The 25,686-nt window shown below is 45.4% G+C and overlaps 1 protein-coding gene across 2 annotated transcripts in view; it reads right to left on the bottom strand.

Annotated features, from left to right (window-relative positions):
* Positions 1–3,442: 3,442 nt before the first annotated feature.
* RILPL2 (Rab interacting lysosomal protein like 2) overlaps positions 3,443–25,686 on the bottom strand; it is a 37,115-nt gene continuing 14,871 nt past the window's right edge. Inside the window, exons 3-4 of one of the 2 annotated variants that reach the window (XM_053588745.1) lie at positions 24,984–25,100; positions 3,443–3,944 (exon numbers count right to left, since the gene is read on the bottom strand). In XM_053588745.1, the coding sequence (XP_053444720.1) occupies positions 3,914–3,944; positions 24,984–25,100 (148 nt within the window). In that variant the 3' untranslated portion in view covers positions 3,443–3,913. The remainder of the gene's footprint in view (positions 3,945–24,983; positions 25,101–25,686) is intronic. The other variant, XM_053588746.1, reaches the window with a different exon arrangement.

The following is a 25,686-nucleotide window of genomic DNA, read 5'->3' as shown; positions in this document are numbered from 1 at the left end:
AGTGCTCAGGACCAATTGCTAATAAATGCCTTCAAGTTCTGATATATAGGTCCTGTATTTAATCATCTTTTAAAAACAATTGCTGGCCGGGCACTGTGGCTCACGCCTATAATCCTAGCACTCTGGGAGGCCAAGGCAGGTGGACTGCCTGAGCTCACAAGTTCAAGACCAACCTGAGCAAAAGCGAGACTCCCTTTCTATTAAAAATAGAAAAACTAAGGCAAGAGGATGGCTTGAGCCTGAGTTGGAGGTTACTATGAGCTATGACGCTATGGCACTCTACCCAGGGCGACAGTTTGAGACTCCCATCTCCAAAAAAAAAATTGCTACAGCAACCACTTCTTAATGCCTCTCAAGGTCCCAAGGCCTGAAAGCTGCTTCTAAGCTTCTTTCTCCCTCTGCAGCATTTGTTGTTGGAATCCCACCATGTGGGGTCTAGAGCCCCTCTAATGCCACAGCTCTGTTGCCTATGGTTAAACCAGGCTGGTCTCCAGGAGAAATGCTCCCACACGCCCCATTGTCTGATTTTACATACAGTTGTACTCCCAAGTATTTCTCACTTTTTTGAGCCTCTCCTGGCATACCAGTGCCGTAAGGGCTGTCTTAACTTGCCTTTTTTTTTTTTCCCCCTCAGTAGAGTATTACGGCATCATAGCTCATAGCAACCTCAAACTTTCGGACTCAGCAGATCCTCTTGCCTCAGCTTCTTGAGTAGCTGGGACTACAGACAACTGCCACAAGGTCCAGCTATTATTCTTACTACTATTTATTATTTTTTTTTTTTAGAGACAGAGTCTCACTTTGTTGCCCTTGGTAGGGTGCTGTGGCATCACAGCTCACAGCAACCTCTAGCTCTTGGGCTTAGGTGATTCTCTTGCTTAGCCTCCTGAGTAGCTGGGACCACAGGTGTCCACCACAACGCCCAGCTATTTTTGGTTGCCATTTGGCCAGGGCCGGATTCAAACCCGCCACCCTCGGTATATGGGGCTGGCACCCTACTCACTGAGCCACAGGCACCACCCAGGCCCAGCTATTATTGAGAGAAGGGGGTCTCACTCTTGCTCAGGCTGGTCTCGAACTCCTAAGCTCAAGTGATCCACCCGCCTTGGCCTCCCAGAGTGCCAGGATTACAGGTGTAAGCCACTGCACCTGGCCTTTAACTTGACATTTCTTAATCAGCAGGTTCTTTCACCATGTCCATCCTCATGAAGGGGCACTTAAATAGGGTGCCCCTCAAGCCTAGAAATTCAGGAGATATGTATCAATAGTATATTGATAGCAACATACTTCTGCTTCTAAATGTAATGGCCATCTTGCACCCTGTAGATGGGGACAATGAAGCAAGGTTGGTTTAGGAGGGAGGACAGCCGCCACAGCTGGGGCTCTGGGCTGTAAGGCATGGAGGACTGATCTCGGGCAACACTGGTCCCAGGAGCTGCCCCTGATCTGCAGCCCAGTCAAGGTTGCAGACTTTCCCCCTCTCTAGAACACTGGTCTGTGATCTTGGCTGCCCTTGGTATGGTTTCTGTGTGTGGTTCTGGAATCAGGATGCTGGATGTGTTCCCCAGGTTTGCTCTCACCACAGAAACTTCTCATTCGCCTTGTTAATAGGGGAGTACCCAGCAGAATGGCCGCATTACACAAAGTGCTGGGGATCAGGAAACATTGACCTCATGGCCCTATTGGGATAGGGATCAAAACTGGACTCTTAGATGCTACTGAATCTTTGTGGGGGACAGAGTGGTTATAGCCTGAGGGTGGAGTTTGTACCTGGGTTCAAGTTCTGCTGCTTCTTTCTAGCTAGGGACCTTGGACAAATCCTTTCACCCCATTGTACTTTAACCTTCCTGGGTGTCCCTAGAGAATAATACCTGCAATTTCACAGGGGTATGAAGAGACAACTTGAGAAAAGTCTTCAAAATGGTGTGGGTAGGGCATGCAGTAAGTAGTGGTTATTAATACTGTCAGTGCTGGGCGGCGCGTGTGGCTCCGTGGGTAGGGCGCCGGCCCCATATACCGAGGGTGGTGAGTTCAAACCCAGCCCCGGTCAAACTGCAACAAGAAAACAGCCAGGCTGGGTGACACCTATGGTCCAAAGGAGTAGGGTGCCAGCCCCATATGCTGGAGGTGGTGGATTCAACCCTAGCCCCTGCCAAAACTGCAAAAAAAAGCCGGGCATTGTGGTGAGTGCCTGTAGTCCCAATTACTTGGGAGGCTAAGGCAAGAAAATCGCCTAAGCCCAGGAGTTGGAGGTTGCTGTGAGCTGTGATGCCACAGCACTCTACCAAGGGCAACAAAGTGAGACTGTCTCTAACAAAAAAAGAAAAAAAAAATACTGTCAGTGCTGGTGGCTCATGCCTGAATCCTAGCACTCGGAGGCTGAGGTGGATGGATTGCTTGAGCTCACAAGTTTGAGACCAGCCTGTGAAAAAGCGAGACCCCGTTTCTACTAAAAATAGAAAAACTGAGGCAAGAGGATCACTTAAGCCCGAATTGGAGGTTGCTGTGAGCTATAACACCATAGCACTCTACCCAGGGCGACAACTTGAGACTCTGTCTCAAAAAAAAAAAAAAAAAAAGAAATAGATATTATATATGTATATGTATATGTATACCATCAGTGCTTTTCAGAGACTGGGCACATAACATAGAACTCAGATCTGCCTGCCTAGCCTCCTAGAGTGCTGGGATTACAGGTCTGAGCCACCACGTCTGGCAAGAGACCAGGTCTTTTATTTATTTATTTTTTTTGTTTGAGACAGTCTCACTTTCTCGCCCTTGGTAGAGTGCTGTGGTGTCACAGCTCACAGAAACCTCAAACTCTTGGGCTTGAGTGATTCTCTTGCCTCAGCCTCCCAAGGAGCTGGGACTACAGGTGCCCTCCACAACACCCGGCTATTTTTAGAGATGAGGTCTTGCTCTGTCTCAGGTCTTAAAGCCAGGTCTGCTGCACTTGCAACAGGATAGCCATTTCCTAGTTACATGACCTTGTATAAGGAGGTTGAACCTTCCAAATCTGTAAACTGGGGAGAGATCAGTCCTAGTCCCTGTCTTGCTGAGCTGTTTTATAAGGACCAAGTGAGATAATCCAAAGAGCAGACAAAACACATTCAGTGTGATTTGCTAAGAAGACCAGCTCCTAGAATGTGTTCAGCAGGCTTATAAGTTTCTTTGCAAAGTGCAGCCATTAGTTCTCAGTATAATATATTTCATTGATTTCTAAATGCACATTTTTTCACATCTTACCACCTCTGAAATCAGGGTGAGCCTTAAAATCAATAGCATCTTAAGATTTTAATTTGCAGCATTACTATAGTGACACAAAATGATGCATCACTTTAGAGCCAGTGAAACGTGTATGTGCACATATATGCACATATGTGCGCCCCCCACATACCATCTTAACTTTCAGAGACCACACTAAAACACATAAAGTATAAAAGTCATTTTACTTTAATACAAAAATCACATAAAGAAAGTTGTGTTAACTAAATCAAATATTCACGAAATGTCAGTGAAATCACCCTGGGCTATCTATACCATATTTTCCTACTTTCTCTTCTGCCTTCTGCTACACATTAAAGACCAGGGTCGTCCATGGGAGCAAATCAGTAGAGCACATGTCTGCATGTGGGAGTATTGAAGTGGGAGCAGGTGGGCCCCGCACTCATTCCTTCTGCTTTCTTGATTTCTTCATGCTGCTTCACTCCCACCCAGGCCAAACCTTCAAGGGTATCCAGTTCTGTAGCTGGGGAGAAAGTTATCCCAAAAGACCTTCATCTCTTTCCTCCTCCATCTGCTTTGAGGGGGAAGCAAATGAGCAATGTACATATGGAACAGAAACAGTTCTGGAAGGCATCTTGGTGGGTTGTCTTCTGCAGTCAGAGCCACTGCCTTAGTCATGGCCTTTGAACTAGGTCTGCTTCCCTGACCGGAAAAAGAACCTGGTGGAGAGAGGGGTCAGAATAAACAAAAGGAACAAGGCAAGGGGCACAGCTCTTGTGGGCTGTTGACTCAAGAATGTATTCAGGGGTTTGGCGCAATGACTCAGGCCTATAATCCTGACACTCTGGGAGGCCATGGCAAGAGGATCACTTAAGCTTAGGAGTTCGAGAATGGCCTCAGTAACAGTGAGACCCTTTGTCTACTAAAAATAGAAAAGTCAGTGCTGGACACAATGGCTCACACCTATAATCCTAGCACTCTGGGCAGCCAAGGTGGGAGGACTGATTGAGCTCAGGGGTTCAAGACCAGCCTGAGCCAGAGTGAGACCCTGTCTCTAAAAAAACAGCTGGGCATTGTGGCAGGTGCCTGTAGTCCCAGCTACTTGGGAAGCTGAGGCAAGAGAATCACTTGAGCCCAAGAATTTGTGAGCTGTGAGCCACAGCACTCTACCAAGGGTAACAAAGTGAGACTCTGTCTCAAAAATAAATAAAATTAAATTAAAAATAGAAAAATCAGTTGGTTACTGTGGAGGATGCCTGAAATCCCAGCTACTTGGGAGACTAGGAAGTAGGATTGCCTCAACTCAGGAGTCTGAGGTTGCTGTGAGCTAGGCTGAGGCCACAGCACTCTAGCCTAGGCAACAGAATAAGAGTCTGTCTCCAAAAATAGTGAATGTGTTCAGGGCTTATTATGGGAGACATGCTGTGTAAGGTACTTTGCATCCACTGGCTGGCCCATTTCACACTCATAACTATATGGGAAGGACCATTAATAGCCCCATTTTATAGATGAGCAAACTGAGGCCCTGTGAGGTAAAGGAACAGGCTCAAAGTCACCTTGTGCTGCCAGGAGTTGGGCCCAGAGTCACACTTTTAACCACTGTGCTGTATTGTCAGATGGTATCCAGCACCTTTTTTATTTTCTTTTTAATTTTAAGTTTTTAGACAGGTGTGGTGTAATCCAGTTACTTGGGAAACTGAGGCAGGAAGATCGCTTGAGCCTAAGAGTTGGAGGGTGCAGTGAGGTATGATGATGCCACTACACTCTAATCCAGGCAATGGAATGAGACTCTATCTCAAAAATGATAATAATAATTTTAGGAGGTTTTATTACATAGGAAGAGGTGACTTTTTTTTTTTTTTGAGACATAGTCTCACTTTGTCACCCTTAGAGTGCCATGGTGTCATAGCTCATAGCAACTTCCAACTCTTGGGCTCAAGCAATTCTCTTGCCTCAGCCTGCCAAGTAACTGGGACTACAGGCGCCCTCCACAACGCCAGGCTATTTTTGTTGTTATTGTTGTTGCAGTTTGGCCAGGGCCGGGTTTAAACCCGCCACCCTCGGTATATGGGGTCGGTGCTTTACTAACTGAGCCACAGGCACCACCCAAAAGCCCTGTTATTCTTAGAGATGGAGTCTCTCTTACTCAGGTTGGTCTTGAACCTGTAAGCTCAGTCAGGGCAATCCACCCTCCCTGGCCTCCCAGAGTGCTAGGATTACAGGAGTGAGCCACTGTGTCCCATTGATAGGTGACTTCTCTTTTTTTTTTTGAGATAGAGTCTGACTCTGTCACCCTCAGTAGAGTGCCGTAGCATCACAGCTCACAGCAACCTCAAACTCTTGGGCTTAAGCTATTCTCTTGCCTCAGCCTCCCAAGCAGCTGGGACTACAGGTGCCCACCACAGTGCCCCACTATTTTTTTGTGGCAGTTGTCATTGTTTAGCAGGCTAGGGCCAGGTTCGAACCCACCTGCCTTGGTGTATGTGGCCAGTGACCTAACCAAGGTCTGGGCACCAAGCCAAGAGGTGACTTCTTGACGTAACCCATAATTATAAAACAGATCTTTGATGGGCATCGCCTGTGGCTCAGTGGGTAGGGCGCCCATATACCGAGGGTGGCAAGTTCTAACCTGGCCCCGGCCAAACTGTAACAACAACAAAAAATAGCCAGGCATTGTGGCGGGTGCCTGTAGTCCTAGCTACTTGGGAGGCTGAGGCAAGAGAATCACCTAAGCCCAGGAGTTAGAGGTTGCTGTGAGCTGTGAAGCCACAGCACTCTACTGAGGGTGATAAAGTGAGACTCTGTCTCTTAAAAAAAAAAAAAAAAGGGCAGCGCCTGTGGCTCAGTGAGTAGGGCGCCAGCCCCATACACTGGAGGTGGCGGGTTCAAACCCAGTCTCTATCAAAAACTGCAAAAAAAAAAAAAAAAGATCTTTGCAGTGAATAAAGATTAACACATGGGATTAACATATGGGGTGGCTCATGCCTGTATCTTAACAAACAGGGAAACAGAGGCAGGTGGATCGCGCTTGACCCATCTCTACTAAAAAATAGCCAGGCATTGTGGCAGGCTCTGGTGGTTCCAGGTACTCAGGAGGCAGAGGCAAGAGAATCTCTTGAGCCCAAGAGTCTGAGGTTGCTTTGGGCTATGATGATGCCATGACACTCTACCCAGGGCAACAGAGTGAGACTCTTGTCTCAAAAAAAGAAAAAAAAAGAAGACTAACACATACATTCTTGGATAAAACAGATAAAGCCCATAGAGGTATTCCCTGAGACATGAATGGCAAATTAGCAAAATATGCAAAATACCTAAATACCCTAAGTTTCGGAAAGGAGGCATGATATCTTGTAGTTCCAATGCTATTTCCAGTCATGAGAAGGATGCAAAGATCACTGGTGGTGCAAAATGTCAGTCATGGGGATGTGAGTTCATGCTTCTCGTAAGAAAAAAATGCCCAATCATCCCCAGCAGCTTGTCCCTGGGACAGCTGGGGCAAGCCCTGAGCATGTGGACCCAGGTGTCTGTGCTCAGCCCCTGAACCTCCACGCAGTATTTCCACTCCCAGTTTTCTTTCTCAGGAAGTGATATCACCCCCCACCTAGTCACTCAAGCCAGAAACCTGGGAGTTGTTCTCTACTCCCCCCTACATCTGCCATCTTTTAGTCATCACATCTCAAATATGTTCCTAATCCCCCACTTCTCATCTCCTGCACTACCACCTCACCAAAGCACCTCACAGTGAGAAGAGCCACCTCCCCATCACTCCTCCGCTTGCCACCAGCCTTTCAGGCAGCAGCCAGAGTGACCCTGCCACAAGACAGAACTGACAGTGCCATTCTTCATGTGAAACCCTCCCACGGCTCCCCACTGTCCTCAGGATAAAAACCAAAATCCTTCTCAGCGTGACCTACTTCTTCAGAAAGTCATTCATTCCATTAGCAAAATAAGCTTATCTGACCATGAAAGTGTATCCTCATGCTCATTAAACACATGTCCTTAGGCTGGTTCACGCACAGAACAAACATTTTATTTTTGCTCAAACTCATATTAGGCTCAAACTCTTAGTAAGTGACCCAAAGAACGCCCCTAAGGGGAGGCAAAACCAGTTTATACCTTCTGGGTCTTATTTACAATGAGATAGGCAACCAATCAAAATCCTAAACTAAACCTTCAAATCTGACACATGGGATAGGGGTGTAGACCCTTCCTTGGGGAAGAAACACCCCCAATAGCCCTGTTCTCACCCTGTTCCCCTATGAAGCAGCCAGAGTGAGATTTTTTTTTGAGATAGTCTTACTCTGTTGCCCTGGAGTAAAGTGTTGTGATGTCATAGCTCACAGCAACCTCAAACTCTTGGGCTCAAGCGCTCAAGTGTTCCTCTTGCCTCAGTCTCCAAACTAGCTGGGACTGCAAGCGTCCACTACAACACCCAGTTAGAATTTTTAATTTTTAGTAGAGACAGGTCTCGCTCTTGCTCAGGCTGTTCTCCAACTCTTTTTCTTTTTTTTTTTTTTTTTGTGAGACAGAGCCTCAAGCTTTACAGCTCACAGCAACCTCCAACTCCTGGGCTTAAGTAATTCTCCTGCCTCAGCCTCCCAAGTAGCTGGGACTACAGGCACTTGCCACAACATCCAGCTGTTTTTTGGTTGCAGCCGTCATTGTTGTTTGGCGGGCCCGGGCTGGATTCGAACCTGCCAGCTCAGGTGTATGTGGCTGGCGCCTTAGCCGCTTGAGCCACAGGCGCCGAGCTGGTCTCTAACTCTTGAGCTCAGGCTAGGGTTATAGGCATGAGCCACCATGCCTGCTGGCAAGAGTGAGCTTTTATACGTAGATATGATTAGTTTGAAATCCTCTAATGTTTTCTTCATGCACTTAGAATAAAACCCAAAGTCCCCACCAGGATCCACGTGGCTCTGAGTGACATGGCCCCTTCTACCTCTCCAACGTCACACTGCTCTTGCCAATGTGATTTTTCTGTTCTGTAAGCTACCTCCAGTCTTAGGCCTTCCCTCCTCCTGTCTCATCTGCCAAGAACAGCTCTTTCTTTCTTAGGTTTTTTTTTTTTTTTTTAACATTTTATTTTTGCAGTTTTGGCCAGGGCTGGGCTTGAACCTGCCACCCCTGGTATATGGGGCTAGTGCCCTACTCCTTGAGTCACAGGCACTGCCCTCTTTCTTGTGTTTTTATTGTCCTTTAGAGCCCAGTGTGAATGTTATCTCTTCATTGAAGCCTTCCAGGACTCCCCAAATCTAATGCGCTCATGCTCTCTCTCCTCCTTTTTCTCTCAGCACTATATTTAATTGTTTTCCTAGTACTGTGTAAAATTATACTGTTAATTTATTTCTTTATCTCTCTCTTATTTCTTAGACTAGAACATAAAACCCATGAGGCAGGGACTTTGTTTTGTTCCCCACTGTGTCCTCGGGATCTATAACAATGCCAGGCACATGAAGGTATGCCCCAATAAATATGTGTTGAATGAATAAATTGTTTTCAGGCAATCCTAACAAAGTGGTTTACCTTTCATTTTTAAACCTATTTTCCTTTTTATTTGTATTTATTTATTTATTTTTGAGAAAAGAGTCTCACTCTGTCACCCTTGGTAAAGTGCCAAGGCATCGTCATACATGGCTCATAGCAACTTCAAACTCTTGGGTTCAGCCTGGGTGCAGTGGCTCAGGCCTGTAATCTTAGCACTCTGGGAGGCCAAGGCAGGTGGGACTGCTTGAGCTCACTTGTTAAAAACTAGCCTGAGCAAGAGCAAGACCCTGTCTCTAAAAATAGTGGGCATTGTGGTAGGTGCCTGTAGTCCCAGCTACTTGGGAGGCAAGAGAATTGCTTGAGCCCAAGAGTTCGAGGTTGCAGTGAGCTGTGATGCCACGGCACTCTACCAAGGGCGTCAAAACAAACAAACAAAAAACTCTTGGGCTCAAGTGATTCTCTTGTCTCAACCTCCCAAGTAGCTAGGACTACAGGTACCCACCACAACACCCAGCTATTTTTAGAAACGGGGGTCTCACTCTTCCTTAGGCTAGACTTAAACTCCTGAGCTCAAGCAATCCACCCACCTCAGCCTCCCAGAGTTCTAGGATTACAGGCGTCAGCTACCACGCCCAGCTATTTTCTTTTCATTTTTAGAGACAGGGTCTCATTCTGTTGCCAGGGCTGGTATACAGTGGTGTGATCATAGCTCACTGCAGCCTTAAACTCCTGGGCTCAGATGATCCTCCTACCTTGTGCTCTCAAAGCCCTAGGACTACTGGTATGAGCCACCCTGGCAAAACAAAGCAGTTTTCATGCAGCTGTTCAGAAAGTCGGGTACTACCTAATTACATGAAGTATGAACATAGTCTATGGGCCATTTTCCCGTCCCTTCCCTACCCTGCTCCTAGAGGCTGACCTCTGTGGACTATATCAACAAGCTCCCTTGCCCTCTGGCTTCCACTTGGGCTCAGTCTGAAAGGAGGCACCTTCAGAAGATGGAAGGGCGAGAGAAGAGAGAGATAGGGGTATTTATTTCCCAGCTCCCTCCCTGCCTGGCCTTTTTGCAGCTGCTATGGTGTTCCTCTGCTGGAGGCCACACCCCTCTTCCCTTTGGCCCCAATTGTGCCTGCCCCTCACTCCTTCAGGCCTAAGAAGTAGTACAGTCTCCCCTCTGCTGCCATCTTATCCTTTATTGGACCTCTTAATCCTCCTTACACATCTGTAAAAAAAGTCCCTTTCTTTTTTTTTTCTTTTTCTTTTTTTGGCCGGGGCTGGGTTTGAACCCGCCACCTCCGGCACATGGGACCGGCGCCCTACTCCTTGAGCCACAGGCGCCGCCCCAAAAAAGTCCCTTTCTTAAATGTCTTCAACCCTCTCCCCTCTTTCAATTGTGCCATTTGTCTCTTGCCAGCCTCCTGGATGATATAAAACCTATAACCCAGAAGTTTGTCTCTTGGGGCCAGGCGTGGTGGCTCACACCTGTAATCTTAGCGCTCTGGGAGGCAGAGGAGGGTGGATTCCCTGAGCTCACAGTTTGAGACCAGCCTGAGCCAGAGCAAGACTTTGTCTCTAAAGATAGCCGGGCATTGTGGCAGGCACCTGTAGTCTCAGCTACTTGGGAGGCTGAGGCAAGAGAATCGCTTAAGCCCAAGAGTCTGAGGTTGCTGTGAGCTGTGATGCCCCGGTACTCTACCCAGGACAACAGCTTGAGACTCTGTCTCAAAAAAAAAAAGAACGAGAAGAAGAAAGTTAGCTAGGTGGGGTGCCATACCCCTATAATCCCAGCTTCTGGATGGCTAAGGTGGGAGGAGGATCGCTTGAACCTAGAAGTTTGAGGCTGCAGTGAGCTATGATGACACCACTTCACTCCAGCCTGTGTAAAAGAGCAAGACCCTGTCTCTAAAAATAAATAGTAATGATAATAAAATAATAATGTTTTACAGCAATTACATGTTGAAATGATAGTGATTTTGGATATGTTGTGTTGATAAAATATATTACTAAAATTAGAAAATCCCCACACACGTATGGATGCTAAATTATAAAAGAAAACTGTGGGCTCAGCGTCTTTAGCTCAAGCGGCTAGCGCGCCAGCCACATACATCAGAGCTGGCGAGTTCAAATCCAGCCTGGGCCCGCCAAACAACAATGACAACTACAACCAAAAAAATAGCTGAGCGTTGTGGCGGGCACCTGTGGTCTCAGCTACTTAGGAGGCTGAGGCAGGAGAACCGCTTAAGCCCAAGAGTTGGAGGTTGCTGTGAGCTGCGACTCCATAGCACTCTATCCAGAGTGACAGCTTGAGACTCTGTCTCCAAAAAAAAAAAAAAAAACAGAAAAAGAAAAGAAAACCGTGTTTAGAGGTTTAAAAAAAACCCACAAGGGGCAGTGCCTGTGGATAGCCGGGTGTTGTGGTGGGCACCTGTAATCCCAGCTACTCAGGAGGCTGAGGCAAGAGAATCACCTAAGCCCAAGAGCTCTCTACCAAGGGCAACAAAGTGAGACTCTGTCTCAAAAAAAAAAAGCCCACTAGGCTGGACAAGGTCCCTCATACCTGTCATCTTAGCACTCTAGAGGCCAAGGTCAGTAGATTGCTTGATCTTAGGGGTTCAAGACCAGCCTGAGCAAGAATGAGACCCCATCTCCAATAAAAAATAGAAAAAACAGGGCAGCATCTGTACATAGCACAGGGTTAAAGTGCCAACCATATGCACCGAGGTGACGGGTTCAAACCCGACCTGGGCCAGCTAAACATCATTGAGAACTGCAATAAAAAAGAAAAGAAAAGAAAAGAAAAAAACAGCTGGGCATGGTGGTGGGTGCCTGTAGTCCCAGCTACTCAGGAGGCTAAGGCAAGAGGATCGCTTGAGCTCAGGACTTGGGAGGTTGCTGTGAGCTATGACACCAGAGCACTCTACCCAGGGTGACAGAGTGAGAAAGAAAAAAAGAAAGAAAGAAAAGGAAAACTACTTTTTTTTTTTTGTTTGAGACAGAGTCTCACTATGTCACCTTCGGGAGAGTGCCATGGCATCACAGCTCACAGGAACCTCAAACTCTTGGGCATAAGCAATTCTCTTTCCTCAGCTTCCCAAGTTACTGGGACTACAGATGCCCACCACAATGCCTGGCTATTTTTTTGTTGCAGTTGTCATTGTCGTTTAGCAGCCCCGGGCCAGGTTTGAACCTGCCAGCCCTGGTGTATGTGGCCGGTGCTGTAACCACTGAGCTATGGGCATCAATAGGAAAAACTATTTTTAAAAATAAAAAATAAATACCACATTAGAATGGCCTGGGGGAAGGCAGCTGAGAAGTAGAATGAGATCAGGGATAACAGGGAATAAATAACAACCAAGAAGAAAAAGATGTTGCACTAACAGTGAAAATTGTGTGCCATGAGCTGAGAGCCATGAACTTATCCCTGTTCCTGAATTTAAAAATTAAATAAAATTTTTTCCTTCCTCTGTCTTGAAACAAAGACATCTATCTTATATTTGCCCAGTAAGGTAACCCAGAATCTTTGTTCCCTCAAAAATATTTCCCTGTGTATCCAGAGCCAACAGAGTCCTTGTGAAACAGGTGATTGCCTTATCCTCAGCACCCAGCATGACACTGGGCACATAATCTATATACTCAGCGAGGGTTTGTTGATTGACTCACGGCCAAATGGATGGAAAAAAAACAAGGCCCTCTTAGCCATCTGCCAAGCAACCCTCTCTCAGAGGGGGGAGGAATGGGATGAGAGCAGAGGTCGCAGCCAGGCAGCCAAGGCCCCTGTACAACCTACAGTGGTAGTTCATCTGGATCACATGATATTTATGTATGAACTTAAATTATTTGCCAGCATTTGAAAATCATTTTCCCTGAACAAATCTGGTATCTTGGCTTCTCTGAAGAATCAGAAACTCTGACAGCATCTTATCCCTGGGTAGACAGAGATGGGGGGCAAATTGTCTCCCACCCCACCTTCCCATCACTCATCTGCATGAAGGACCTGGCCTCTCCAGGCACTGGAGTTTGAGACCCCTGATTTAGGCTGTTTCTTAGTTTCCGTCAAGGAGACTGGTCAACTGTTACCAGGACAGACTTTCTCAAAGCAACCAATGCAAACAGGGCAGTGCCTGTGGCTCAGTGAGTAGGGCGCTGGCCCCATATACCGAGGGTGGCAGGTTCAAACTTGGCCCCAGCCAAACTGCAACAACAACAACAACAACAACAAAATAGTCAGGCATTGTAGCAGGCGCCTATAGTCGCAGCTACTTGGGAGGCTGAAGCAAGAGAATCGTCTAAGCCCAAAAGCTGGAGGTTGCTGTGAGCTGTGACGCCTTGGCATTCTACCAAGGGCGAGAAAGTAAGACTCTGTCTCTAACATAAAAATAAAATAAAATAAAACCAAGGCAAACAGACTGTTGCAGCATGAGGTGGAAGAAAGCAGCAACCAAGAAGGCACGTATCAAATCTCCTTGCTAATCAGCTCAGTGTCTGGCACATAGCAGATGCTCTTAAGTGGGAACTATGATGAATCTTAAGTAGGAGGAATTATCTTTTCCTTTCCCCAGTACTACTTCATCCGATCAAAGTAAAACCTATAGCTTCTGGGTAATATTGAGAGGAAATCTATTTCCCTGCCTGCCAAACTAACTCCACATGGTAAGAATTGTGACTCCACTCTCAGAAAAGCTACACACATGGCCTCCTCTGCCTTTAGCTCTTTTTTTTTTTTTTTTTAATTTTTTTTTTTTTTTTTTTTTTTGTAGAGACAGAGTCTCACTTTATGGCCCTCGGTAGAGTGCCATGGCCTCACACAGCTCACAGCAACCTCCAACTCCTGAGCTTCAGCGATTCTCCTGCCTCAGCCTCCCGAGTAGCTGGGACTACAGGCGCCCGCCACAACACCCGGCTATTTTTTGGTTGCAGTTCAGCCGGGGGCCGGGTTTGAACCCGCCACCCTCGGTATATGGGGCCAGCGCCTTACCCACTGAGCCACAGGCGCTGCCCCCTTTAGCTCTTTTTTCCTGAGCTGCAACTGCATCCTTCCCTCTGTGCCTTCCCTTCTTACCACCACCACCTTCCTAAGGCCCTGGCTTTGAGAATGAAGACCTGGCTCAGTCCCTTTGGAGAGGAAGGTGTAGGAAGTCCCACGTGAGCACCAAGTCCAGGCTTAGTTCTCCAAACATGCTTCCCTAGTAGTAAAGCTGATTCTTGGGCAGACTTTTTTTTTTTTTGCAGTTTTTGGCCAGGGCTGGGTTTGAACCCGCCACCTCTGGCATATGGGGCCGGTGCCCTACTCCTTTGAGCCACAGGTACTGCCCTGACTTATTTTTTTGATTGGCTTTAAAATTGGAGGTAAGCCTCAGTGTCCATAGCAGTTGTTACGGCGCAGGCCATGTACACTGAAGGTGGTGGGAACATGCCCCAGGCCAGCTAAACAATGCCCCAGGCCAGCTAAACAATGACCCCTGCAACAAAAAAATAGCCAGACACTGTGACAGGCCTGTAGTCCCAGCTACTTAGGAGGCTGAGGCAAGAGAATCGCTTAAGCCCAAGAGTTTGAGGTTGCTGTAAGATGTGATGCCACAGCACTCTACCGAGGGCGACATACTGTGACTGTCTCAAAATAAAATAAAAAATAGAATTCTGGGAAGATGGCAGTCTAGTAGCAACCCTCAGCAGAGGCTCCTGAGCAGAAGAAGAAAAACTGGATGGAATCAGACTCTATGAAGCCAAAGGTGGGGAGCTGAGCCAAAAAGGAAGTTCGGCAAGCTGTAACTCCAAGGAAAACCATTCAAGAAAACAAATTACAGGTACAAAGCCTATCAACTGGAGGGTGGGAGGGCAGTGCCTGTGGCTCAGTGAGTAGGATGCGGTCCCATATGCTGAGGGTGGCGGGTTCCAACCCAGCCCTGGCCAAACTGCAACAAAAAAATAGTTGAGCGTTGTGGTGGGCATCTATAGTCCCAGTTGCTCGGGAGGCAGAGGCAAGAGAATCGCGTAAGCCCAGGAGTTGGAGGTTGCTGCGAGCTGTGTGACACCATGGCAATCTACCAAGAGCAATAAAGTGAGATTATGTCTCAAAAAAAACAAACAAACAAAAAAGAAAAAACTAGAGGATTGGAGACCCTTCCCCCAAGCAGAAAGCCTGCCGTAGGCTATCTATGAACCAGCAGGGAACAAAAGACCTCTCATTTTACCTCGATGGAGAGAGCTGCTAAACTCCAGGTCTCTTTCTCTAAGGAGGTCCCATTTATAAACCTAGACACCACCCTGGCAGGCATAAAAATGAACAGATATTTCCCCCCACAAGTCCAAACTCCTAGTCCAACCTTCCCCCTTACATGGTGGTCTGAAGTTCTGCCCCCTGCAGAGCACAGAGTGTTTGGTCTTGTCCTGAGAGATCTGGGCATAGTGTGGACCGCCAACCATCAGGACAGAATCTGTGACTAATAGGGAAGAGAGAGGGTGTGGGAAGAAAGGGACACCTGGCAGGAGGAGGACCAGTCTACTGGTTATGACTATGCCCGGCCAGTGGTGGTGCTGACCCTCAGTTTGGGCTGTGTCTGGTGGGACAGGGTGCAGAATCCCCAGCACTAACGGCACCCACAGTGGGAGAGTGGTTGTCCTGTGTGGACTGAGTTCGGTAGACAGGGCTGGTCCCCAGCCCCTGCTGCGCCTGTGAGCAGAGGCTTGTTAGGCGTGGACTAAGACTTGAGAGCAAGGATGTGGTCCCCTGATTCCAACAGAACCCTATAGCAGTGGCTTGCTGGGTGTGAACCAAGACCTGAGGGCTCGGGTGTGGTCCCCTGACTCCAACTGGTCTGGCAACCAGAGGCTAGCTGGGTGTGGACTGAGACCAGTGGGCAGGGGTGTGGCCCCTGGCTCCAATTCAGCCTGCGAGCAGGAAAGCAGACAACAGTGTGGACTGAATCTGGTGGGTGGGAGTGTGGATGGATCTCTGGCTCCAGTTGTGCTGTTGGAGACCCTTGAACCTCTCTCTATTGAGCAGAGTTTTCAGACAACTTAATTGGAACCTGTGTCTGGGGCTGTCCACTCGGGGACATTCTGAGGTTGACCTTTGAAGTTCTGTAGCAGAAAAGAACTGAAGGGTGGGGGCTGGGTGCCGCAGCGGTTTGTATCTCTTCACAGTTGAGATTTAAACCTAATACTATGGTTTCTTAGGATAGGGTAGAGGTTGGCTTATATCAAAACAGAGCTAGCTTGTGCTATCTCACCAAGTAGGTCCTCAGAGTCTCTGGCCAAAACTCTGAAAGAGGCCTTTGTGAGGTTGTAGGAGATAAGCCACAATTACAAAGCCTAGTGCTTTGGTAAGGGGCTATCTCTACTACCTGGGAACCCCAATTCAATCTCACCCTACCAGTTCTAATAACCAAACGGTGGAAAATAAACATGGTGCGGACCCAACAGAAGAACTCTGGCAACATGAATAACCAGAGTAGATCACACCCCACCCCCAAGAAATGACAAAGGAGATACAACTGAAGATGCCATGCATAGACAAATGGCAGCAATGTCAGAAGTCAAATTCAGAATATGGATGCAAATAAGATAAACAGAATGGAAGAAAAGATAGAAATTGAATTCGAAAGAGTAGTTCTAAAGTTGTCTCAAGAAATTAATTAATTTGGGCGGCACCTGTGGCACAGTGGGTAGGGCGTTGGTCCCATATACCGAGGGTGGTGGGTTCGAACCCGGCCCTGGCCAAACTGCAACAAAAAAATAGCCAGGTGTTGTTGTGGGCACCTGTAGTCCCAGCTACTCAGAAGGCTGAGGCAAGAGAATTGCCTAAGCCCAGGAGTTGGAGGTTGCTGTGAACTGTGATGCCACAGCACTCTCCCAAGGGCAATAAAATGAGACTCTGTCTCTAAAAAAAAAAAAAAAAGAAAGAAAAAAGGAAGAAAGAAATAAAAGAAATTAACGAATTCAAAGCTCAAGTCACCAAAGATATGGACATAATGAAAAGAGCAGAGCTCAAGGAAACGAAAAGAGTTACTTGAGGAACTCCAAAATACAGTAGAATCCCTCAGAGTTGACCAGGCAGAAGAAAAGATATCTGAAACGGAAGACAAAGATATCTGAAATGGAAGACAAAGCTTTTTTTTTTGGTAGAGACAGTCTCACTTTATGGCCCTTTGTAGAGTGCCGTGGCCTCACACAGCTCACAGCAACCTCCAACTCCTGGGCTTAAGCGATTCTCTTGCCTCAGCCTCCCGAGTAGCTGGGACTACAGGCGCCCGCCACAACGCCTGGCTATTTGTTTTTTTTTGGTTGCAGTTTGGCCGGGGCAGGGTCTGAACCCGCCACCCTCAGTACATGGGGCTGGCGTCCCACTGACTGAGCCACAGGCGCCGCGCAGAAGACAAAGCTTTTGAACGGGGCAGTGCCTGTGGCTCAGTGAGTAGGGCACCGGCTCCATATGCCGAGGGTGGCGGGTTCAAACCCAGCCCCGGCCAAACTGCAACAAAAAAATAGCTGGGCGTTGTGGCAGGCGCCTGTAGTCCCAGCTGCTCGGGAGGCTGAGGCAAGAGAATCGCGTAAGCCCAAGAGTTAGAGGTTGCTGTGAGCTGTGTGATGCCATGGCACTCTACCCGAGAGCGATACAGCAAGACTCTGTCTCTACAAAAAAAAAAAAAGCTTTTGAACGTTTCCAAACACTCAAAGAGGCAGACAAATGGAGAGCAAACACTGCTCATTCCCTGAGAGAGTTGTGGGATCACTCCAAAAGATCAAACATTTGTCTTATAGGAATTCCCAAAGGAGAAGAGGATGGCCCTAAAGGTACAGATGCTCTACTCCAAGAGATCTTGGAGGAGAATTTCCCAAGCAATGCAATAGATACAGAACTTCAGATAGTAGTTTCAGGACCCCAGCAAGACTCAATCCAAATAAAGCATCTCCTAGACACATTGTGATTAACTTTGCCAAAGTTAAAACAATGGAGAAAATTCTGCCTACAGCCAGACTTAAGAAAAGCATCACCTACAAAGGGAGAAGTATCAGAATGACTGCAGATCTCTCAGCCGAAACGTTTCAAGCCAGAAGAAGATAGTCATCGACGTTGAGTCTCCTAAAACAAAACAACTTCCAGCCCAGGATCCCATATCCAGCTAAACTGAATTTCATGTGTGATGGAGAAATCAAATACTTTAATGACATAGACATGTTGAAGAAATTTACCATAACTAAACCAGCTCTCCAGGATATTCTCAGACCCATCCTCCACACAGAGCAGGACAATGCTCTACCTCCAAAGAAAACTCACCCAGAAAATTTTGAACAAAACCCAACTTCCACAGTGGTAAAATGATTAAAAATGTCCACTGGACATCTGAAAATCATGACACCCAAAACACAACCAGGCTTATCAATTCTCTCAATTAATGTGAATGGTTTAAAGAGGCACAGGCTGGTTGACTGGATACACAAACTCAGACAGGATATCTTCTATATACAAGAATCTCACCTACCTTAAAGGATAAAAATAGACTTAGGGCAAAGGGATGGAGTTGTATAATACAGGCAAATGGAAACCAGAAAAAAGCAGGGGTTGCCATTTTAGTAGCAGATACAATTGGCTTTAAACCAACAAAGATAAAGATAAGTAAGGTTACAACATATTTGTCAAGGTAAACACCCAACATGAAGAGATTTTGATAATTAACATTTATGCACCCTACCCGAATGCTCCTCAATTCATAAAGCAGACCCTAATGGATATGAACAACCTGTTATCTTCCTGCACTACAATAGTTGGAGTTTTGGATTGAGCCTCTGAGAAGAAACTAAACAAAGAAATATTAGACTTAACCCTGACCCTAGAACAAATGGACTTTACAGACCTGTACAGAACATTTCACCCTAATAAAACTGAATGTACATTCTTCTCATCAGCCCGTGGGTCATCCTCCAAAATAGATAGATCTTATCCTAGGACACAAGTCTAACATCAGCAAATTTAAAAGTATACAAATTATTCCTTGTATCTTCTTGGACCACCATGGAATAAAAGTTGAACTCAACAGCAATAGGAATCCTCATACTCAAACAAAGTCATGGAAACTAAACAATCTTAGGCTGAATGATAACTGGGTCAAAGACAAGATTAAGAAGAAAACTACCAAATTTTTGGAACAAAATGATAACGAAGACACAAATTATCAAAACCTGTGGGATACTGCAAAGGCAGTCCTAAGAGGGAAATTTATAGCATTGGAAGCCTTCATTAAAAAAACAGAACGAGGCTCCACGCCTGTGGCTCAAGCAGCTAAGGCGCCAGCCACATACACCTGAGCTGGCAGGTTCGAATCCAGCCTGGACCCACCAAACAACAATGATGGCTGCAACCAAAAAATAGCCAGGCATTGTGGCAGGCACCTGTAGTCCCAGCTGCTTGGGAGGTAGAGGCAGGAGAATCGCTTGAGTCCAGGAGTTTGAGGTTGCTGTGAGCTGTCATGCCACAGCACTCTACCCAGGGTGAAAGCTTGAGTCTCTGTCTCAAAAAAAAAAAAAAAGAAAACAGAAAGAGAGAAAGCCAACAACTTAATAGATCACCTCAAATAAGTGGAAAAGGAAGAACATTCGAACCCCAAACCCAGCAGAAGAAAAGAAATTAGGGCAGAATTAAATGAAATCAAAAACAAAAGAATCATTCAGAAGATCAACGAAACAAAAAGTTGGTTTTCTGAAAAGATTAACAAAATTGATAAACTTTTATCCAACCTAACCAGAAACAGAAAAGTAAAATCTCTAATATTGTCTATCAGAAACAATAAAGGAGAAATAACAATAGACACTTCAGAAATTCAAAAAATCCTCAGTGATTACTACAAAAATCTCTATTCCCAGAATAGCAAATCTGAAGGAAATGGACCAATACCTGGAAGCATGCCACCCTCCTAGACTCAACCAGGAAGAATTAGAAATCTTGAACAGACCTATATCAATCACTGAAATAGCATCAACAATATGAAATCTCCCAAAAGAGAAAATTCCGGGACCAGAAGGCTTCACATCCGAATTCTATCAAACCTTTCAAGAGGAACTAGTACTATATTATACAACCTTTTCCAAAGCATAGAAAAAGAAGGAATACTTCCCAACACGTTCTATAAAGGAAATATCACCCTAATCCCAAAACCAGGAAAGGATCCAACAAAGAAAGAAAATTATAGACCAATATCATTAATGAATATCGATGCAAAAATATTCAATAAGATCTTAGCAAACAGAATTCAATAACACATCAAAAAATTATACACCATGATCAAGTTGGTTTTATTCCAGGGTTACAGGATTGGTTCAACATACTCAAATCTATAAATATAATACATCACATCAATAAAATAAAAAACAAAGACCATATAATACTCTCAATTCATGCAGAAAAAGCCTTTGATAATATCCAGCATCCTTTCATGATCAGAACACTTAAGAAAATAGACATAGAAGAGACATTTCTTTCTTTCTTTTTTTTTTTCTTTTGAGACAGAGCCTCAAGCTGTCTCCCTGGAGTGCCGTGGCATCCATCACAGCTCACAGCAACTTCCAACTCCTGAGTTTAAGTGATTCTCTTGCCTCAGCCGGCTGAGTAGCTGGGACTATAGGTGCCTGCCACAGTGCCCAGCTATTTTGGGGGGTTGTAGTTGTCATTGTTGTTTGGCAGGCTCGGGCTGGATTCGAACCCACCAGCTCTGGTGTATGTGGGTTGGCGCCTTAGCCGCTTGAGCTACAGGTGGTGAGCCAGAAGGGATATTTCTTAAATTGATAGAGGCCATCTACAGCAAACCCACAGCCAATGCCATATTGAATGGTGTTAAAAAAAAGTTTGTTTTTTTTTTTGAGACAGAGTCTCAAGCTGTCGCCCTGGGTAGAGTGCCATAGCTTCATAGCTCACAGCAACCTCTAACTCCTGGGCTCAAGTGATTCTCCTGCCTCAGCCTCCCAAGTAGCTGGGACTACAGGCGCCTGACACAACACATGGTTATTTTTTGGTTGCAGCTATCATTGTTGTTTGGCGGGGCCCGGGCTAGATTTGAACCTGCCAGCTCAGGTGTATGTGGCTGGTGCCTTAGCCTCTTGAGCCACAGGCACCGAGCCTGAATGGTGTTAAAATTGAAAACACTGGGCAGCGCCTGTAGCTCAAAGGAGTAGGGCGCCGGCCCCATATGCCGGAGGTGGCGGGTTCAAACCCAGTCCCGGTCAAAAACTGCAATAAATAAATAAATAAATAAATAAATTAATTAATTAATTAAAAATTGAAAACATTTCTACTCAGATCAGGAATGAGGCAAGGATGCCCACTGCCTCCACTACTATTCAGCATAGTAATGGAAGTCTTAGCCATCATGATCAAGCAAGAGAAGGCAATCAAGGGTATCCAAGTAGGGTCAGAGGAGATCAAACTCTCACTCTTTGCTGATGATATGATCCTATACCTGGAAAATCCCAGAGACTCAACTTCAAAACTCTTAGAAGTGATCAAGGAATACAGCAGTGTCTCAGTATACAAAATCAATACTTACAAGTCAGTAGCTATTATATACGCATAATAGTCAAGCTGAAAAAACAATAATGACTCTATTCCTTTTACAATAGTGCCAAAGAAGATGAAATATCTGGGAATTTACCTAACAAAGGACGTGAAAGATCTCTATAAAGAGAACTATGAAACTCTAAGAAAAGAAATAGCTGAAGATGTTAACAAATGGAAAAACTTACCATGCTCATGGCTGGGAAGAATCAACATTGTTAAAATGTCCATACTACCCAAAGCAATCTACAGATGTAATGCAATCCCTATTAAAGCACCATTGTCATACTTTAAAGAACTTGAAAAAACAGTACTTCATTTTATATGAAATCAGAAAAAACCTTGACTAGCAAATACATTACTCAGAAATAAGAACAAATCAGGAGGTATCCCATTACCAGACTTCAGCCTATACTATAAATCTATAGTGATCAGAACAGCATGGTACTGGCACAAAAACAGAGGAGTAGATTTATGGAACAGAATAGAGAACCAAGAGATGAACCCAGATACTTATTGCCATTTGATCTTCGACAAGCCTATCAAAAATATTCAGTGGGGGGCGGCGCCTGTGGCTCAGTGAGTAGGGCGCCGGCCGCATATGCCAAGGGTGGCGGGTTCAAACCCAGCCCCAGCCAAACTGCAACGAAAAAATAGCCGGGCGTTGTGGCAGGCGCCTGTAGTCCCAGCTGCTCGGGAGGCTGAGGCAAGAGAATCGCGTAAACCCAGGAGTTAAGAGGTTGCTGTGAGCCGTGTGACAGCCTTCAGGATGGGAGAAGATTTTTGCAGGTTATGCTTCCAGCAAAGGTCTGATAACTAGAATCTACAGAGAACTCAAACTAATCAATAAGAAAAGAACAAATAACCCCATTTCTATGTGGGCAAGAGACTTGAACAGAAACTTCTCTGATGAAGACAAGCACATGGCCAACAGACATATGAAAAAAATGCTCATCATCCTTAATCATCAGAGAAATGCAAATCAAAACCACTTTGAGATATCATTTAACTCTAGTAAGATTAGCTGACATTACAAAATCCCCAAACTACAGATATTGGCGTGGATGCAGAGAGAAGGGAATGCTTCTACACTGCTGGTGGGAATGCAAGCTAATACGACCTTTTTGGAAAGAAGTTTGGAAAACACTCAAGGAACTAAAAGTAGACCTACTGTTCAATCCTGCAATTCCTCTACTAGGTATATACCCAGATGATCAAAAATTATTTTACAACAAAGACATTTGCACCAGAATATTTATTGTAGCCCAATTCATAATAATCAAAACATGTTAACAGCCCAAGTGCCCATTGACCCATGAATGGATTAACAAATTGTGGTATATGTACACCGTGGAATACTAGGAGCCATAAAAAAAGATGGAGGCTTAGAGCCTGTAGCTCAAGCAGCTAAGGTGCCAGCAACATACACCAGAGCTAGCAGGTTCGAATCCAGCCCGGGCCTGCCAAACAACAATGACAACTACAACCAAAAAATAGCCAGGCGTTGTGATGGGTGCCTGTAGTCCCAGCTACTTAGGAGGCTGAGGCAAGAGGATCACTTAAGCCCAGGAGTTGAAAGTTGCTGTGAGGGCAACAATTTGAGGCCCTCAAAAAAAAAGATGGAGATTTCACATCTTTTATGTTTACCTGGATGGAGCTGGAACACATTCTTCTTAGTAAAGTATCTCAAGAATGGAAAAAAAGTATCCAATGTACTCAATACTACTATGAAATCAATATATAATCACCTACACAGTCATATAAATGGCAAAACATAACTATAGTTCAGAAAGTAGAAGTGAAGAGGAGAGAGAGGGAAGGGGAGGGAGGTGATGAGAGAAGGGAGGATATTTGGGGGGACCTCACCTAATGTGCATGATACAATGCTACATTTCAAAACTATTAAGAAATGAGTATAATTGTGATGGATATGTTACTTAGTTCAATGTAAGCATTTCACATTGCATATTGAAGTAGTACCCTGAACCCCATAAATGCATCAATGTACAAAGTCATGATTTAATAAAAAATAAAATAAAATAAATAATAAATAAAATTGGAGGTAAGAGAGGTGATCAACCTCCCCCACCACAAACTACAATAATAATGATTTATATGTTTATTGTTATAATCATTTTTTTTTTTTTTTTGAGACAGAGTCTTACTCTGTCACCCTGGGTAGAGGGCTATGGTGTCATAGTTCACAGCAACCTCAAACTTTAGGCTCAAGTGATCATATTGCCTCAGCCTCCTGAGTAGCTGGGACTACAGATATGCACCACTATACCCAGCTAACTTTTTATTTTTAGTACAGATAGAGTCTCACTCTTGCTTAGGCTGATCTTGAACTCCTGAGCTCAAGCAATCCACCAACCTTGTGCTAGGATTACAAGTGTGAGCCAACTCGCCTGGCCTATTATTGTAATAATATTACTATTTTTGGGTTACAGTTATTATTATACCATAGGGAGTTAGTAAAATATAGAAGCCGGACTTCCTTGGCTTCAAATCCTGACTTTACTGTTTACTATTGGTATGACCTTGGGCAAATTATTTTACCTTTCAGTATCTATTTCTCCATCTGTAAAATGGGGATAATAATAGTTCCTACCTTATAGGGTTGATGTGATAATTCAATGAATTAATTATGTCAAGTACTTAGATTACTGCTTGGCATATAGTACATGTATTATAATACACCAGTGTAATACACAGTGGATCACATCTGTAATCCTAGCAATTTGGGAGGATCAAGAGTTTCAATGGCTATGATGATGCCACTGGCCACCGTACTGTAGCCTGGGAGATAGAGCAAGAACTTGTCTAAAAATATAAGAAAACAGACTGGATACAGTGACTCATGCCTGTAATCCTAGCAAGAGGGCAAGGTGGGAGGATCCCTTGAGCTCAAGAGTTCAAGACTGGGTAGCGCCTGTGGCTCAAGGAGTAAGGTGCTGGCCCCATATACCGGAGGTGGCAGGTTCAAACCGGCCCCAGTCAAAAACTGCAAAAAAAAAAAAAAAGAGTTCAAGACCAGCCTAAGCAAAAGCAAGACCCTATCTCTACTAAAAATAAAAAAATTAGTTGGGCATGGTGGTGGACACCCCTAGTCCCATCTACTCAGGAGACTGAGGCAGAAGGATCACTTGAGCCCAGGAGTTTGAGGTTGCTGTGAGCTAGGCTGACACCATAGCACTCTAGCCTGGGCATCAAAATGAGATTCTATCTCAACAAAAATAATAATAATTATACCTGTAATACACTGGCATTGAATTTTCACTTGATCTTAGCCAAAAGACCGAGAAGCACTTGGGTTCTCAGATTACCTGTGGTACTACCACCAAGAGAGAGCAAGGCCACCCTGTCCCGGGCAACTCCTCTTGCCCCCCTCCACTACTTCCTGTAGCAATTACTTAGTGGCAACTGGGGCAGCAAGGCAACTTATAGCTTCTTTTTTTTTTTTGTTTGTTTGTTTGTTTTTGTAGAGACAGAGTTTCACTTTATTGCCCTCGGTAGAGTGCCGTGGTGTCACAGCTCACAGCAACCTCCGACTCCTGGGCTTAAGCAATTCTCCTGCCTCAGCCTCCCGAATAGCTGGGACTATAGGCGCCCGCCACAACGCCCAGCTATTTTTTTGTTGCAGTTTGGCCGGGGCTGGGTTTGAACCCACCACCCTCGGTATATGGAGCCCGTGCCCTACCGACTGAGCCACAGGCGCCGCCCAACTTACAGCTTCTTTATGATGGTCTTCTCCTCCTTGCTCCTGCTGGCATTGCTAGCCCTGGCAAGCAGAGCATCTTTTTCTCTTCTTCCTCTGGGGCCTTCTCTTGGCAATGGAAACAGGCCACTGGGGAAAAGGGGACAAATACATGGGTTTTCTTTTTTTTTTTTGCAGTTTTTGGTCGGGGCTGGTTTGAACCCACCACCTCCGGCATATGGGGCTGGTGCCCTACTCCATTGAGCCACAGGCTCCGCCCTAAATGGGTTGTTTTATTGAAGACTTCTTATCTGTGTAGCTCTGAAAAGAAAGGCTGCATTCAGGTGGGTGCTGGGTACAGCTGGGACTTTCAGCAGGGCCATCTCTGTTTTCCTTCACATGACCCCTCCATGCGATTACTTTGAGCTTCTTCACAGTATGGCAGTCTCAAGTTAGCATTCTAAGAGCACAAAAATGGAATCTGCAAGGCATTTTAAATCTTCAGCCTAGAAAGCTAAACATCAATCATATTCCATTGGTCAAAGCAAGTCATAGGGCTCATGCCTATAGTCTCAGTGCTTCAGGAGGCTGAGGCAGAAGGATTGCTTGAGCCCAGGAATTTGAGGGTGCTGTGAGCTAGGCTGACAACATGGCACTTTAGCCTAAGCAACAGAGTGAGACTCTGTTTTTTTTTTTTTTTTATAGAGACAGAGTCTCACTGTACCGCCCTCCGGTA

This window comes from Nycticebus coucang, chromosome 4 (assembly GCF_027406575.1).
Source record: "Nycticebus coucang isolate mNycCou1 chromosome 4, mNycCou1.pri, whole genome shotgun sequence".
Lineage (NCBI taxonomy): Eukaryota > Metazoa > Chordata > Mammalia > Primates > Lorisidae > Nycticebus > Nycticebus coucang.
The sequence above is the reverse complement of the archived record's forward strand: the minus strand, read 5'-3'. Positions and strand labels throughout refer to the sequence as shown.